This window comes from Tamandua tetradactyla, chromosome 15, assembly GCF_023851605.1.
Source record: "Tamandua tetradactyla isolate mTamTet1 chromosome 15, mTamTet1.pri, whole genome shotgun sequence".
NCBI classification, from domain to species: Eukaryota; Metazoa; Chordata; class Mammalia; order Pilosa; family Myrmecophagidae; genus Tamandua; species Tamandua tetradactyla.
In genome coordinates this window covers 22,196,565-22,213,368 of record NC_135341.1, presented here as the reverse complement: position 1 = coordinate 22,213,368, position 16,804 = coordinate 22,196,565, and the positions used below count along the sequence as shown (strand labels likewise).

Sequence of the window (16,804 nt, the reverse complement as noted above, 5' to 3'; positions counted from 1 at the left end):
ACGGATGGGACTTGATAAGATTATCAAGGTATTTAAGGTTTCATCCTAACCACCGCCTGATGGCTGACGTGAAAATGGGCCCTCTGGGTTCAGGCCAGTGGAAAGCTTCACTGTCTCTGCCACGCCTGGGTGGGAATGTGGCTGGATGTGGTTATGGCATGAAGGTGCGAGCTGGTGGGAACTTAAGGATGTAGAAATCAGGCAGAGAATATCCAGCACCCAGAGTAAGGAGCTGTGGGGAGTTTAGGAGCTAACAACTCATGGCCTGGTCCAGAGAGCAATAAATACTAGGAGAAAGGAGTGACAAGATTGATTTCTGTGCTTTGGGGGACCTGGCTTGTTTATCATTTCATAAATAGACTATCAATTTCATTAGTAGACTTTCAGGCATTTCTACAAACATACTGTGTATATATGTTTGGGTAGTATGTGTAGAGTGAGGTATTTGCATTTTGATAGTAAATATGCGTAGACTGCAAATTTTTATTACTTGATATTCACATTTACACATCAATTTGCAAATTCCTCATCCTATGCTTATTACCCATTCGACACATACACCTACATACACACATCACACACTTACATACATTTTCTAATAACCAGACAAGACTGCATGTTAATACAAATCTGCAGGAAGTCCTACTCAGGGCACTTCCTTGAAATCTCTTTCTTTAGAAGTAGAGACCATTGTGATTTTTAGTGGAATACTTACTAACTCTAGCAGAATTCTAACTGTACATGGCATGCGATGCAGAAGAGAAATCATTCCCACCAATATTTTCAGATACTTCAAGAAAAAAAAAAGTGTGAATGATTTTTGCGTTGGGAGAAATCCAAGATACTTAAGCTAGGACCACCTGAAGATTTATGTTAACATGCAGTTCTCTTAGATCGACTACAATATATATCAGTAGATTCACATAAAGTGTATATGTGCACGCAGCCAGTTGATGAGTGTGTGCACATGTACGCAGATATGTGTTTGCCTGATGTATATATACAGACAGTATGTTTAATAAAACCTTTCGCAATTTCACTTTAACATGCAAACATTAAAGTAAGCAGGTTAAGGATCCTTGAATCTAGAACACTTGCTCTGCCAATTAACCCATGTAACCAAACTTTCATTTACTGTTATTTAGCTGCAATTCCATTATATGTAGATTAAGCCCCTTTATTACGACACTTCATTGGAACGCTATTTTCTTCTTCATGTACATAGCTATTTTGCTAGCTAAATGGCAAAAGTGGTGCTAAAAATGACTTCTTAAGATGTTGTCTTTAAAGAAAATACAGTGCCAAATTCTCTAGCACCTCCTCCCTCTCCCCAACAGAGGTCAAGGAGAAATTTGTGCTTAGAAATTACTACTTTTTTTTTTTTTGTCACTTCTGCTGTCTTGAAATATATTGCAAAATTCCTATCCCCCAATGTCGTACTAGCTGGAGCACTGACGAAAGGGAACTAAAAATACATTATATTTAGGAAACAGTTCATACAACAGAATTGAAGCTCGTAACGTAGAAAAAAATCGTCATGCAAAATGTTATGCAACAACAATGTTATTTTGTGCTGACATTGAGATTTGAAAATGTTGCATATGTCAGACATAGCTAGACAAAAAAAAAATGTGGACATTTGGAAATAAATGCTCTCTTTCGAGTCTCTCAAAACCTACAACATTAAACTCGAGAGCCTGAGCCTCAGCTTAATATTCCACATTGGAACAAAATTTCAAGAAGAAAACTGAACAGAAAAGCAAACTAAACTAGGAAGCTGCCGAGTAAAGGAACAGTAGAAGTTTACAGTACTTGATTTTGGCCTAGGCATGCCTTTGAGCCTCTGATATAACATGCCGGTCTGCGTTTGGGTGGGTGGAGGTGGGGACCCAGGAGGTCGCAGGGGAGCTGCTCGGGCAGGTGAAGAGAGACGGTAAAAAAAAAGTAAAGAGACAAAGTGACTTTCACAGAGGGTGACCAGGAAGATGGCGAACACTGAAGAACAACTGAACGAGCAGAAATGATCGAACACCAATGGACAGCTGTGGCTTTCTCGGTGTTGGTTCCACACTATGGACGTGCGACATTGTTTGACAAGGAACAGGACTCTGACGGTGTCACCAGCACCACCCCTCCTCTCGGAGCAGACGGCAGGCGCCGGGTACCTTTCTCCAGATGGACAGACATGAATGATGGCAGAGCATCACCGGCCCAAAGAAGATGTCTTCTTGTATGATAAAGAATCCCTGCATGTAAACAGCTGCTTCTTCCTTTCAGATGACCAGAAACATGCTGGAGGCAGGACGAAGTCAGGAGATCTGACTTTTTACCCTCAGTGTGCTACTCAACTTTCCACGTAACCTCACAACTGCTACTTAAACCTCTCTGGGCTCGATCTCCCCAGCTCTAAATGGAGAATATTAATATCTCTTCTGTCTACCTTACAGGGTTGTTAGAACAGGCGCAGAAGACAATCTATGGGACAGATTTCTGTAAAACATAAGGTGCCTATAAATGTTTATCGCCTACCTCCACTTTGTGAGAAGACAGGAATTAATTGCCTTGCAAAAGCAGATGAAGGGCCGTTATTAGTTCAAGTGAGCTAGGAAATATTCTTGCTCCCTTTGTGGAATTTCAACATGTAAAAATCTGTCGTTTTGGGGAGAAATGTGTGGTATCTGATTGTTTCCAGCTCATTTAATTATTTTCAATTTGGAATTCTCATGGCTTTTATATTGTGGGTTGAATCATATATAAAAACTTGCCAGCTTATCAAATATGTTACTTGCTATTCCAAATGTTAGAATACCGTAATCAGCACTTGACCCATCTGTCATGTGCTTTACAATATCGGCACAGCAAACATCCCATAACAATAGCCTCTCTTTTAATACAGGCACAGAGCACGCTCGGTTTCTGCAATGCTCTCTCTCTCTCTTTAATGAGTGTCTTCTTAACCTTGGACCTGCCCCTTTCTAATAGCCCTTTTTAATAAAGCAATCCACACGGTGAGAGGGACGCGGTCCATTGCCAAGTTTGCTTCTCGGTTTGCTTGAATTTTCAACTGGAGGAGAATGGGAATTTTACCGCAGGCTTATAGGAAGTAGAATTCTAGCAACATTAATTTAAAAAGATAGGGAAATAAGGATAAATAAAATATTCTGGCAAAGGCACCTATTGACAGCAAAAGTTGACGAGACCCTTTTCTTGTATCACCTCAATGTTTTGAATGCAGGACTAAAAACGTCTTTATGCATTTCTTCTTCATTAAACTGTTTGGGAAAGATTGTGTAAAAATAGGATTTGGAAAAATCAGTTTCAAATGATAGCTGTTTAAAGGAAGGCAACTATTGATCCTTTCATCAAAAAAGTGCTCTGTATTTCATATTTGTTAAAATCTGGTTTTCCACTTACAGTTCTGCCCAAGATTAGGCACATTTCTGGTAACACAGTCTCATGGCTCTTTCAGTGATTGTGTTTTGCCTGAGTGTGCAGTTCTCAGGGAAACGCCTCCTTCTCTCCCAAATTACTACACCTGCATAGAGAAACACTTGAACTTCTAGTTTATGAAATAGTGACCCACCCCCAGGCTGACCCACAACCTGTGTGACTGCAGATACATATTTCAGTTCAATGGGTCTTGATGAGAAATTCAGGAAGGGAGCCCCTCCTGCCAACTGTCTGTCCGGAACGCTGACAGGGAGGTTTGCCACCACAGAAAAACATGCTCCCTATTTTTTTCCCCTCAGAGCAAAACAAAAACATCATACCTTGGTTTCCAACTCCATTTACCCAATTGCCACTGCTCATGTTTACACAATTAAATCTGCTTGGCTTCCAGGGAGAGAGTTAAATGTGACTGTAAAAACCAAAAGAGAATTCCTCTGCATGCTCAGCAAAGCCAAGGAAGAGAAGCATCCAGGAGCAAGAGATACTCCAATTAGCCCCTAAATAACCTGCCCATCTCTGGTTCCAGCGAGTGAATTGCCAGCCTCTGAAATATCATATGAGCGATAGATCTGATTGATGAAAAGCCCACTTTCCCCCAAGTTCCAGAGTATTGATGTGCCGCTGAAGATGCCAGCGTTTGGATTTGTTATTACTGAAAACAACTAGCCTGTAACACATTATTTGCTATGATTTGGAGGTGACGGTAGAGAAAAGCTAGAGTAGGAACAGAAAGCTAAGCAGATAGCTTCACCATGCTTTCTAGAGGGCCCTGCCTCCCTAAATGATGGACCAATGATTTGAAAATTTAATAGGATTTATTTCGTGAGACTGTCTGTTATGTATACTTGATCCATTTGCATTGCCATTATACCTATTCAGAAGATTATATCAAGAGGAGAGTATAAAATGGATGTTAATAAGGATTGTTGGGTGAATCAGAGATCATTTTCTTTCATCTTTTCACAGGAGTCATCTTTGACTCCTCTTTGTAAGGTGGTGGGCAGCATGGCCTAACCACTCTACCTCCAACATGTCTCTTGATTTTGTCCCCCACTGTAATAGTCACAGTCTCCACACTCTTGCCAAGGGTGGGAGCATGTGACTTGGGTCTCAGCATCTTCACCTAAACTGCTGCAGAAGCCTCCAAGCCAGCCTATAGTCCTTTCTTCCTCTGTGTCCTGTCTCCAATGGCCAGAGTGATCTCTGTAAAACACACATCTGATCTTGTCATGCTTCTCTTCTAAAACCTCTAAGAGATCCCCAATGCTCCCAAACAGAGGTTTAACTCCTCCTCAGGACCTCTACCTGAGCACTGATGGCCCCAAATAATAGCAAATTATATAGACGTCTGTCTCCCCTTCTGCCCAGTGAATTACACACTTCTAGGGTGTATAACAGTGCTTGGCCCAGGGCAGGTCCTTAAATATTGCTGGAAGAGAATCCTCAGTGGATCCTGCCCCATGTAGTGCTTTCACAGAAATAGTAATACACTGTGTTTGCAGTATGCATATGAACTTGACAGCTCCTTCTATCTCTTCTCCAAAGTTCCTAGTGACATAAAAATGTCCTAAGCTGAACTGATGAAGAGTAAATATCATAACATGAACTTCCAAATAAGAGAATGACTTCAAGTGTCTTCATGCAATTAAAAATGATTTTAAATAATTAAAAATAACTAAAGAAATTATATAAACATAATTATAATTTAAAATAAATGATATCCACAGGGAAGACATAATGTGATTGTGATATTTTTCTTCTCTACTTTGGTATCTTGGCATCCCAAGGCAGGCTTTGTCCCTCAGGCTGAGCTCTTACACCTAAGAAAAGTAAGCTTAATGCTGGATGGCTACTGCAGTGGACATCTGTTTTCCTCCTCTGTGTATTACCTTCCCTGGATACCTGCCTCTCCTCTGCTCCATGTGGTTCTGGTGGGAAGGCCAAGTAATGTATCCTACAAGGTGATCATATGACCCAAGCCTGGTCAACCATAGAATACTCCATCATAAGTATTACGATTGGTTCAGGGGTTAGCATGTGACCCAAGTTGGGCCACTGAGAACCTTCTATGGAACTGTATACAGTTGCTTGGTAGGAAAGCTCTTTTTCACTCCTGGGTCATTATCCGGCATGAACACCTGCTGCTGTCTATGACCTTATTGTCCTCAACCCCAGCTACATTACAAAAGCCCGTCAGAAGTTGGAGATAACAAAACACACTTAACACACCAAAATTCTACATCACTGAGGCCAGTTCCTCCATGGGTTTCCCAGCTACATGGGCCAAAAAATTTCCTTTTCTTGCTTAAGCTATTTGAGTTGGGTTTGCGGCACTGGCTATGGCAAAAGTCCTGATTAAATACATCCACCCAGTCCCCAAGTATGCTTTGATGTACATGGCCACAAGCCGGAGGGATGATGAATAGAGGCAGACGGCACATACTTCAAAAAGCCCAGGGAACATGACAGTTGGTTCTTCTCGGGGGCCCAGCCCTTGGCCCCCATGACTGCCTTCCCTGACATATCCATCCCTCTGCGATGCATTACGGAGGGTGGCATAGGTAAACTCCCCTTGAATTGTCCTCCTGCAGCACCTTGCAGCCCCCTTGACCGCAGTTATCAGGCTGCAACTGCTTATGTTCTCCACTGGATGGTAAGGGCCCTGAGGGCAGGGATCACGACTGCTTTTGCTGTTTGCAGACTTCCCCTGTGCCTGACACAGCTCCTGGAAGTTAGTGGGTAGTCAGCAATTCTACGTGGTTCTGCACTGAATTTTTTAATTTGCAATTTATGGTAAAAAGAGCATTAGACTCTCTCCTACATTCCCTTGACACCCAGAGTGCAATCCTTGGATCAGCAGCTTCAGTATGACCTGGGAGCTTGTTAGAAGTGAGGACTCCTTGGCCTCACCCCAGACCTACTGAGTCAGAATCTGCATTTCAACAAGGTCCCGGGGGACTTGTATGAACATTATATTTGAAAAGTGTGTCTTTTTATTCCATTTCTGATAGGAAGTACTACGTCTGCGTTATACTTTTGGATTTAGTAGAGTTTTTTTTTTTTAATAACAAAAAGGAACAAATTAAAGCAGCTAATATATAAGTGAATGTTTCCTATGTGTCAGACACCGTGCTGAGAGCTTCATCTGGGATATCTGTTTTCAAAGCATGCTTGAGGAAGGAAAACATTATTAACCCCTTTTTATAGAGGACAGAAGTGAGGTCAAAGAGGCTAAAAATTGTGGTGGAGTCAAGAGGGCAATTTAAATGTTTGGTAGGACAAACCCTGAGGAGCAATCAGTCTGATTCTGAGACAGTGATTTCTTGGTGCTGTGTATTTATGTTTCGGACATGTGAGCTCTAGTTATCATCAGATGTAATGACAGGAGCTCAGCCCAGGTGTGGGATATCAGGTAGGACTGTTATCGCTTGGCTGGAAGGTAAGGCACTGGGTAAGGGTGATGGATCCCAAATAACTGTGTATCACTACCTACCCATCTCATTTTGAAACTGGCCTTTCTTCTCCAGGCCTAGTTTCACCAGCTGTCAAAGGAAGGCTTGTGATCAGATGACTGAAAAGTCCCTCTTTGATTTTAAAATTTTACTGCCAGCGAATCACTGGTGTTCTGTAATGTGGAAGTTGAAGATGTAGGCTTGGAAATGAGACAGGCCCATGTTCAAATTTATTCTCTGCGATGAATCAGCTCTGTAACCTTGGGCAAGGTACTTAACCTCTCTCTACTGGAGGATTTCCATGTACCAAAGACTGATTTCTTATGTCATTGAGCGAAAGAGGCACATTTTAACATTTCTGAAATCTGGATGCATCCTACATTGGACGCTGTGTTTCAATTTAACGCACTGTTAAGGGTACATAAACGAATGGTGCATCTTACAATTGCTGACATTTTAGATTCAATGAAATATGGTAATAAAATACTTATTGGATTTTTGTGAGAATTAAATGAGATCTGCCTGAAAGTGCCGAGTACATACAAAATTCTCAATAATTTTGACAGTAGTCACTGGCATCCGCATCATGTCCTTGGTAGAAGGTCATATTTGTTGGTTCATGCCATATTTTTAACACACCCTGTCTTTTTCTAAATCCTTCTTGGTGACAGTGTTTGAAACATGTTCCTCCTTGTCCCTTTCTCCCACTTTTTATAACATGAGCTTGGAAGCCCTAATTGATGCATCACTGAAACAAGAGAGGTGAAAAGAGAAGCATTTAGTCCCTCATGTATAAGACCTGAAATGTGAGATGGAACTCATCTTAGAATGGCCTGGATCTTGCCAGGGATGGGATTTGGCCTCACTGGTTTCCTTGGGGAGATGGCAGGTGGTGGGCTGGATTAGGGGCTGCCGTCTCGCAAGCACGGTGGGCTTTTCCTCTCCTTCGACAGGCCTTGGACTGCAGGGAATTTGGCTGCAGACAGGGAAAGATACTGAACCTGAACACCACGGAAGTTGCTTGGAAGTCCCTTGGGTGGATTTTGATCTACTCTGGAAGATTTCTTTTAATCAAGGACAGTTAAAAGTCCTTGGTTTTTGGCAAATTCAGGGAAGTCCAATTGCTTACGAGAAGACCTCACAATGGGAAGATTTTGGCAGTGATGTGGTTGCAGAAAGGGCTGTTCTATCTTTTGGTAGTCTCCCCATATTAAAAGTCATAGGTACTTTCGACCTTACCCATTGAATAAATGGGTACTGTCCAAATGCCCATGAAACCAGCTGGGAAGGTCACACAGTGGAAAGAGACAAAAAAAAACTGGTGCTTGAATTCAAATTCTGGTTGAGAAAGTCACTTATCTTCTTTGAATCTCTGCTCCCTTATCTGCAAAAGGGGCAATAATAAAATGCTCTTTATTGAATCAGGTAATGATTAAATAATATAATCCATGTAAAGTTTTTAGCACAGTGCTTGGATACATAAGTGGGCTATCATCTATCTACCCTCTATCTCGTCTATCTATCTGTCTTTTGCAGATCCTTGGCATATTTAAAGGAAAACATTTTATTTCAAATTCCAGTGGAATAGTTATGATGCTCAGAAATTTATGCAAGTATTTAGCCAAGAACCGAGGCAAAACGGCATTAGTAGTGTAGACTTTTTCAGACATCGCTGGGTTCAGAGAGTGTGATGGTTTTAATGGAATGTATTTAAAATAAAAGAATTCGTTTTCAGGAGTCACAGCTTTTCTTTCATAGAGTAGCAGCCTTTTGCATGTTTTTTTTTTGAGGTGCTGTAATTAAACTGAACATTTAATTACTAATAACGCCACTAGACAGAAAGCATAAGTCCACCAAAACGCCATCTGCAGAATCCATTGATTCTCAAAGCACAGCCTGACTCAAGGCCTCAAGAGCTGTCCACATTCCAGTCCCTGGCATTCCACCCCACCCCATTTGCACATGTAATGCCGGCTGCACCCTGCCACCTCCACACAGCTGGTTGTGCACACCCATGCGTGTTCTTGTTCTCTGCTCTCTTTAAGGAAATCGGGAGGGTGTAAGAAGAAGCGTTTAAAGGTCAGGAAAGAAGTAATTAGGATTATGATTGTGACTGAGACCTGACATGCCTAGAAGAGGCCTTGGACACACCAGATTTCAAAACTGTCTCGGCTTTGACCTTAGTATACACGTGTGCTGCATCTCTCTATCTACGCATGTACATATATGTGTGTACGCTTAATTCTTTCACCAATTAAAAAAATGTGACTTTTTTTAGTTCTCAGTGTACAAGATAAATCTAACCTTAACTTTTAACTCCAGTTTTCCTTCATTCCTCCTCCTCAATCAATTCTCTTCATTGCTGCCAGCATTATCTTTCCAGAAGGCAAATTGCCAAGCCATCCCCTTGTGTAAAGAACCTTCAAGGGCTGTCTATCACCTTTAGAGGTGAGAGCTAAGGACTTTTTCCTCTGAAAAAGAAATGTGCAAAAGTTGGCATAAATTCCAGGTGAAGAACCCTTGGTCCATGAGCAGTGGTCTCTGTATTTTTATGGCATATAAAAGCCTTTGATATCTTGCTCCTGTCTACTTTGCCACCATGAGCACCTGGCACTGCCATCATTTCACCCTGATCTGCAGCCCCAAATCACTGAAGTACACAACAGTTAAGAGTGTGACTTCTGCCTGGTTTCAGATTCTGACTCCACTGCTTAATACTCTAGAAGTAAGTTATTTATCCTCTCTGTGCCTCAGTTTCCTCATCTCTAACATGGGGAATAAAATAAAAGTAAAACCTCTAAAGGGTGGTGAGGATTAAAGAACTTCATACATATAAAACACTTAGAATCCCAACTGGCACATGGTATGTATTCAATAAGCATTAGCTATTTTTATTAGCTATATGGTTTTATGTATTTGCAGGTATTACTCCACCCACGAGGCCTTTTCCAATCCCAGCCTCTCTTCACAGATTCTAATTCATCTTTCAAGATTCTGCTCAAGCCTCATTACTCCTGTGAAGACTCTCATGGTTTTCTGACAAGGTCCCCAACTCTCTGATAAATAACTCTACCAATAGATGTTGCAGTACACTGAATTTGCAATTTGCATATATGCACCTATTTGCACAGGTGCCCCATAAGGGTAGCAGTTATTTCCCTCTGTTTACATATTTCCAGGCTTTATTTTTTAATGGTAATTATTTTTTTTCTTGATCTACAGAATTTTTTTGTTGTTGTAATATACCATAAAATTTGCCGTTTTAACATTTTTAAATGTACAATTCTGTGGCATTAATTATGCTTACAATGATGTGTTACCATTGCCACCATCCATTACCAAAACTTTTCTATCAACCCAAACAGAGACTTTGCACCCATTGAACAATAACCTCTCATTCCTCCCATCCCCTGCCCCTGGGAATACGTAATCCACTTTCTGTCTCTATGAATTTGCTTATTCTAAGTATTCCATATAATTGGAGTCATATAATATTTTTCCTGTGTCTGTTTTCAAGGTTTACTCATGTTATAACATGTATCAGAACCTCATTCCTTTCTGAGACTAAATAATATTCCATTGTACAGGTATACCACATTTTGTTTATCCATTCATTGGTTGATAGACATCTGGACTGTTTCCATTTTTGGACTATGGTGAGTATTGCCAATATGAATACTGATGTATAAGCATGTGTTTGAGTCCCTGCTTTCAATTCTTTTGTGCATATACCTAGGAGTGGGACTGCTAAGTCATATGGTAATTCTATGTTTAACTTTCTCTGACTTCTAGCACAATTTCTGGCACATGGTAGGGTCCTACTAAGTATTTGATGAATGAATGAATGAATGAATACCTATCAGGGGGAGAAAGACTTGAGTATCTTAAGCACAGGTTTGTCTGTGTGTCTTCAAATATGTACATGCTTGGTGCTAGCATGGACTCAAAAATATCTCCTGAATTGATTTGAAAAAAATGCCCAACACTGTTAACTTTGCTTAAATGAGAATCATCTCTCAAGAATCCTTTAGACTTTAAAAACAATGACTAATATGATATATTTGTTAAAGTTTTGGGACAGACCTCTCCTCAAAAAATGCTCAGAAACTTTGTGACCAAAGAAGACAATTTCCAAAGCCAGAAATCTTTCTAATAGTTTCCCTTTTGTGAAACTTCAGCCAGAGCCCCTGTCCAGCCACCCTGAATACCCATCCTACCTCATCATATGATACACACAAGAACAACACGGACACAACTTTTCTCTGTCTTGGCTGATACACATTAATCAAAGAACACAAACTTCTCAATAGGGCAAAAAACAGAAAAAAGAAATGAAAAACACAAAGGAAGATTAGTTTGGTTTGATAACTTTTTTTAAAAGCACATGGGGCCAAATCACTGGAATCCTAAAACCAAAGATGAAATGAAGCTCCGTAGCAAACCAGAATTCTGATCCTTAAAACTTATGCCTTTATGGAAATTCTGCTCTATAAAAGTCAACACCTAATGGGCTGGAGATAGGTTGAGACAGCACAAATTAACTCCTTAAGTATTATTGCAACTCCACGTCAGTTTTGGGAGTACATACCTTAAGGAGCTATTAAAAAACAAAAACAAAAACGAAAAAAAAAACAAAACTAAATATAACTCAACAGTCCTGATAGTTTATAAGGCATATACAATTGGTTCACCTGCATCCTTTTGATTCTCTATATGAAAGAAAGAGAGAGAGCACAACAAGGAGAGAAGAGAGAAACAAGAACACATATGCAGGATTAATGAGCAAGTGGAACAAAATGCCCCCCATTATGCGTGATACATGATATTGGAAAGAAAAGGTTGCCCTTGGGTTCCCACTGCCCCGAAGTGTGGGGGCCAGCAAAAAAAGGCTCCTTCACTGGGGTGGAAAATGCTGCACAAATAGAAAATTAGTGAAATTAAGTTTAATGAGAAATCAATCCATGAAACATACATGAACTCTCCAAGTGACAATTAAGTCATATGTTCTAGCGAGGGCTTAGAGGACAAGGACAAGTCAAAATCTCCAGAGAGAGAGCAAGGAAAAGCTTCCCAGCTTGAGAGAGAACAGAGAGGAGGCACATGAGATCTAATTTTTACAGAGAGTGGATCACCTCATGTGATCGCATACCCATAATAGTTTTGACATCTTAAACGTGGAAGAGAAGGCATGACTTTGCCCCAAATGTCCTTTATCTGCAACCCAATACATTGTTCCCCAGCCTAGCTGCTACCTTTTGATTGTGTACCAGTGACAAGCACTTTACAAATTGGGGTTACACACAAGCAAAGTAAAAATGCATTCAGGTCACAGACAGAATAACTGAAAAACTTACATACAAATCTGAGTTTATCACAAACAAATGGCTTAATTGTCTAACCTGTTTTAGGCTGATAAAAAGTGACTGGACTTCTCACACTGGGTTTCACAGACAGAACCAAAAGACAAGCCAATGCTAAAAAACTTGAAGCAAGGAGAGTGAGTTGGTTTGGATCTGGATTTTCTTGAAATAATGAAAACAGAAAGAGTGAAGACAGCATGGCGAGGAGGTGGTAGGTACTCACGAATGGTTAAATCCATCACTTGGGAGGCCAAGCAGAAGACAGGATGCTCATACATTTCTCTCTTTTTCCCTATAAAAGAGGATTTGGGCATGCAAGAGGCTTAGGTCAGAGGTAAAGAGGTTAAAGGTCATAGGTTAGAGGAAAACGTTACATTAGCTCAAAGGAAAATAGCCACAGAGTATTTTGGGATAAACACAGGATAAAAGAAAAAGGAGTTTCAAAATTGGAGATCTACTGGATTAACCATTCAGCATGCCGTGAGTCACGAGAGAGGTTGTGACCATGATTTTACACGTCTCTTTAGAACTGTTTGCAAGAATACAATGACCAAAAACATCATGAGTAAAGGGAAACGGAATTTTATCAATTTAAGGCTCCAAGATACTAAGGATTTCAGACTTTAGTATCTAAGGCTCTTGAGGTATTTCTTCATAAACATAGTCTCCAGCATATTACCACAACTTCTTTCCAAAATTCTCAGATAGCTAAGCTGTTAATGATCACTTTGAAGGGGTGCAAATGTAAAAATGGAAGACTTCTTTTCTGAGGGTAGGACAGGAACTTTGTAAAAGAAAGTTGCCTGGTAGTAAAATCTTCAAAGCTGCAATGTCTCAGCCTATGGTGGACTATGTTCATGAAAGAAAACCTGATACATGCAGCCAGAGGATGTTGGGTTGTCTGAATTAACAATCCCAGCATGCTTTGAAATTGGTGTCACAGCCACTTTTGCCGAGGAAATGTCAAAAAGTGGCTGAGCCAATCACGGACAAGGAAGGAGAGAAGCGGAAGAGAGCAGGTAGTGTGGAATGAGGTACTTCTCTGAAAAGAGAGTTGGAAAAAAAGGATTGGTATCTTCAAAGAATCCCCAGACCTAAAAGTCACAGTGCAAAAGATAGTTAACACAACCAAGAAGAATTGAGGCACAAAAGGAAATTACAGACTAGCTGATCTACTTTGGAAATGAATGCATTTTTACTTATAGATCATAAAGTTTGTTTTGGGATATATTTGTCTGAAAGAAGAGAGCAGAGCTTACCAGAAGACTAGCCATAGCTAGACCGAGACCTAGGAGGTGGCAGCCATGGCAAACAAACGTTTCTTGATCCCAGCCCATCTCTGGCCTGGCCTAGAATTATTAGGTACCGGGTTGACTTTAGCAAATACAACCAATTATCATGCCCTGGGCAGGTGAACGCTGGAACAATTATTTACGAATATATCCCTTTAACGATCTTCTTGTTTCTCTATTTTTATCACTCATTACCAAGTCAAGAGTTGATAAAAACATCCTTTTAGTGCCCAATTCTTAAGAGTTTCTCCCTGGATGCATAACAATGATTTCATAACCACTGGTACACAATTTGCAGTATTAGACAGACAAAATTCAGAGAGGGAGGACATGTAATAAACAGAACACTGCAAATTTGACATGATCTGAACCTAATTCTCTAAACAACCAGGACTTGGGCAGGGTAAGTGATGGGGTTTCGGTGGTTGGTTAGGCTTTTTGTTTCCCGTCACGTCCTGAAGGCAGACAATGCACATTTGCTGATTTTAGTCAGGTGCCAGGTTTCATGTGCGAGAGAACATCAGATTCCAGAATACGGACACATTGAGTTTTGCACACAGAACTTCCACATTTATCCACTTACACCACGGGTCAAGTCAAGTTGGGTGTGGTTTTCAAATCACCCTATAGCAGCCAACAAGGTAACAATGAAAAGTGATTAATACCTTTGCGAATGAATAGGTCCCAAAGAACCACATCTTCTCAAGTAGAGTTTTACTCAAAGCCCCTTTCGGATGATGACTTGGTCATCAGTGATTCTTCCCTAAAACTGATGAGGGCAGTGCTAACAACCATCTTAGGTCTGCAGTGATAGGAACAAATGGGATCTAAAGCAAACCTGGAGCCAACAGAAATGGCGCCACACTAACCTGCCGTCAAGTCTGAAATACTACTCAAAGAAAAATTACTTCCAGGGGACGACAAAGAATTTAGCAAATCCGGATGTTGCTTTAGTCAATTCTGGTTCTACTTTCAGTGCTATCAGCAGCGGGAAAACACATTCCTTTGCTTCCCTCTACTTCAAAAATTAGCAAGCCTTACAGAAGAACTCTTTCATAGGAAAACATTAGCCATAGAGAGGAACTTGAGGCCAACACAGCCTCGCCAAGGAACCATATTCAATATGCCCCATATTCAACATTCTTCACCTACAATGATGATTTTTCTGCACCCGTGTTCTTTAATCTGTTTGGCTATAACCAAGGAAGCATTTACATTTCAGGTTTCAGCTAAGCATACTCAGATTGGTTACTGTGTTCTGGTGGCCATCAGCAAGAAAGAGTGATTTCCCCAAGGGAAGCATACCAAAATATAAATTCAAAACTGGGGACAGAAGGAAGCCTTACCTTCAATTTTGGCATATTCTGATAGGCGAGAATAGTTGACTAAAGCAGCTTGCTCTAGACATTTACGAATGACTGTTTTTACCTCCTCTTGTGGTACTGGGGTAACGATATCTTTCATCAAAACCTTTAGGGGGAACAACAACAACAAAAGACTATTAAGAGGGTTCAGACAGTCAGACTTCTCAAAGGGTTCAAGTTTAAAATTAGTTGTAAGTATGTTTTCATTACTTAATACGGATTCAGAGCCATCACTGGAGAGAAAACACGAGAGCTGCAATGCATGGTCAGTGTGGCAGAGCCCAGCAGACATCAGGGGAGGCTGGGAGCATTATTTCCAACATATCTAACCACTTGGGAGTCTGAAGAAGAACTATCGAGGATTTTGGCAGTTTCTTCACATTTATTCTGATGCCTGATGCATCGTGAACAAACCCTTAAAACGTTTTTTAAAAACTAGGTCATTCGACCACAAGATTTCATTACAGCTTTGTTCCCTCCTGTATTTATGTAATTTGTCAGTGTCTTTCATTCTTACCCTTTCCAAGAGCGAGAGGGTAGCTTTTAAAGCACCTTCGGGTCGGCCAAATGGAAAGCAATACCTAAAAAAGACAGAAAATTCTTCAGGTTTCCCAAATCGATTCCATTGAGCATGAAATACGTGGCAGTTTGATTCCTATAGCAACTCTCTCTTAGGAACGGGAAATGCTTTTTATTTTGTCACGTTGTGTTATGTTAATCTGAATTCACACCATATATGTGTGTATATAATGTATATATGTGTATGTGTGAATAATGACTAAAGAGGGACTCTGCAAATGTCTGCAGCAGAAGAGAATATTTAGAGTGATGACATAAGGCTCTGTTTAGATTTCCATTGTGAAGGAGAACCATTTGTTAGTTCAAATGTGACCTTCTTTATCATTATAGATACCGGCTTTGAAAAATATTAATTGAAACAGGATGAAATTCAAACACACTCATTTAAATCTGCAAAGGCTTCAATATACGAAATAGAGACGTGCATTAAGAGTGAATTCATGATTCTGCTAACTTCCTGGTTTGTGTGGTTAAATTGTTATGGGATCTTTTGTAACCGGTAAGCCCTTTTCTATACAGTGTACAGTCAATCAAGGTTCACCCAGGGGATTTTGATGGCATAGACAGAACTATGTCATGTCCCACTAAGAGCTCTACTGGCCAATTTGGAATGATTAAGCCCTCGTGGTTCAGACAGAAGGGCCAGGGCTGTTTAAACTCAGACTATGCCAGGTATGCATGCATCCCATTTCTTCCACTTGCCAGCTGGGTGGTCTTGTGTAAGTTACTTAACCTCTCTGGGCCTCTGTGTGCTCCCCATTAAAGTGGGGATCATAATAACTACCTAACAAAATTGTAAGGATAAAGAAAACAAGTTCATTTCTGTCCAGTCTCCAGTCCTGTGCCTGGCACAAAAGAAGTGTTAGATAGAGTTTAATAGAAAGGAACTACTATTTCTATTTTTCATGATCTCTGGCCCAGAATCCAGCAGGGCAGCATTAGAAACGTCTATATTGCTCCAAAGGAGAAGTGGGTTGTGGAGTGCAAGACTCGGCTACTGTGATCTCATGGTGTCTTGAGTGTGCGGGGAAGATTCAACCTGCCAAGGCTGGCCCAAGTCTCGTCCTTTCTCATGCAGTCAGCTAATTGGGGTTTTTGAGATAATAGAGACGATGACTCTCCTGTGGGTATCACTGCCTACTTTCCCTACTCACTGTGATCATGGGGAATTATTATTTTTTTTGTCTGCTGTATGGTGGGGCCACATTTCATTCTTTTTCCATGTGAGTATCCCGCTATTGCAGCACCATTTGCTGAATTTTTGTTTGGTGGGTTTTTGTTTGTATTTTGGGGAAGTGCATGGGCCT

The 16,804-nt window shown here is 40.6% G+C and overlaps 1 protein-coding gene across 2 annotated transcripts in view; it reads right to left on the bottom strand.

Annotated features, from left to right (window-relative positions):
* CADPS (calcium dependent secretion activator) overlaps positions 1-16,804 on the bottom strand; it is a 494,336-nt gene that overhangs the window by 103,990 nt on the left and 373,542 nt on the right. The window contains exons 15-17 of one of the 2 annotated variants that reach the window (XM_077128802.1): positions 15,436-15,499; positions 14,901-15,024; positions 12,486-12,554 (exon numbers count right to left, since the gene is read on the bottom strand). In XM_077128802.1, the coding sequence (XP_076984917.1) occupies positions 12,486-12,554; positions 14,901-15,024; positions 15,436-15,499 (257 nt within the window). The remainder of the gene's footprint in view (positions 1-12,485; positions 12,555-14,900; positions 15,025-15,435; positions 15,500-16,804) is intronic. The other variant, XM_077128801.1, reaches the window with a different exon arrangement.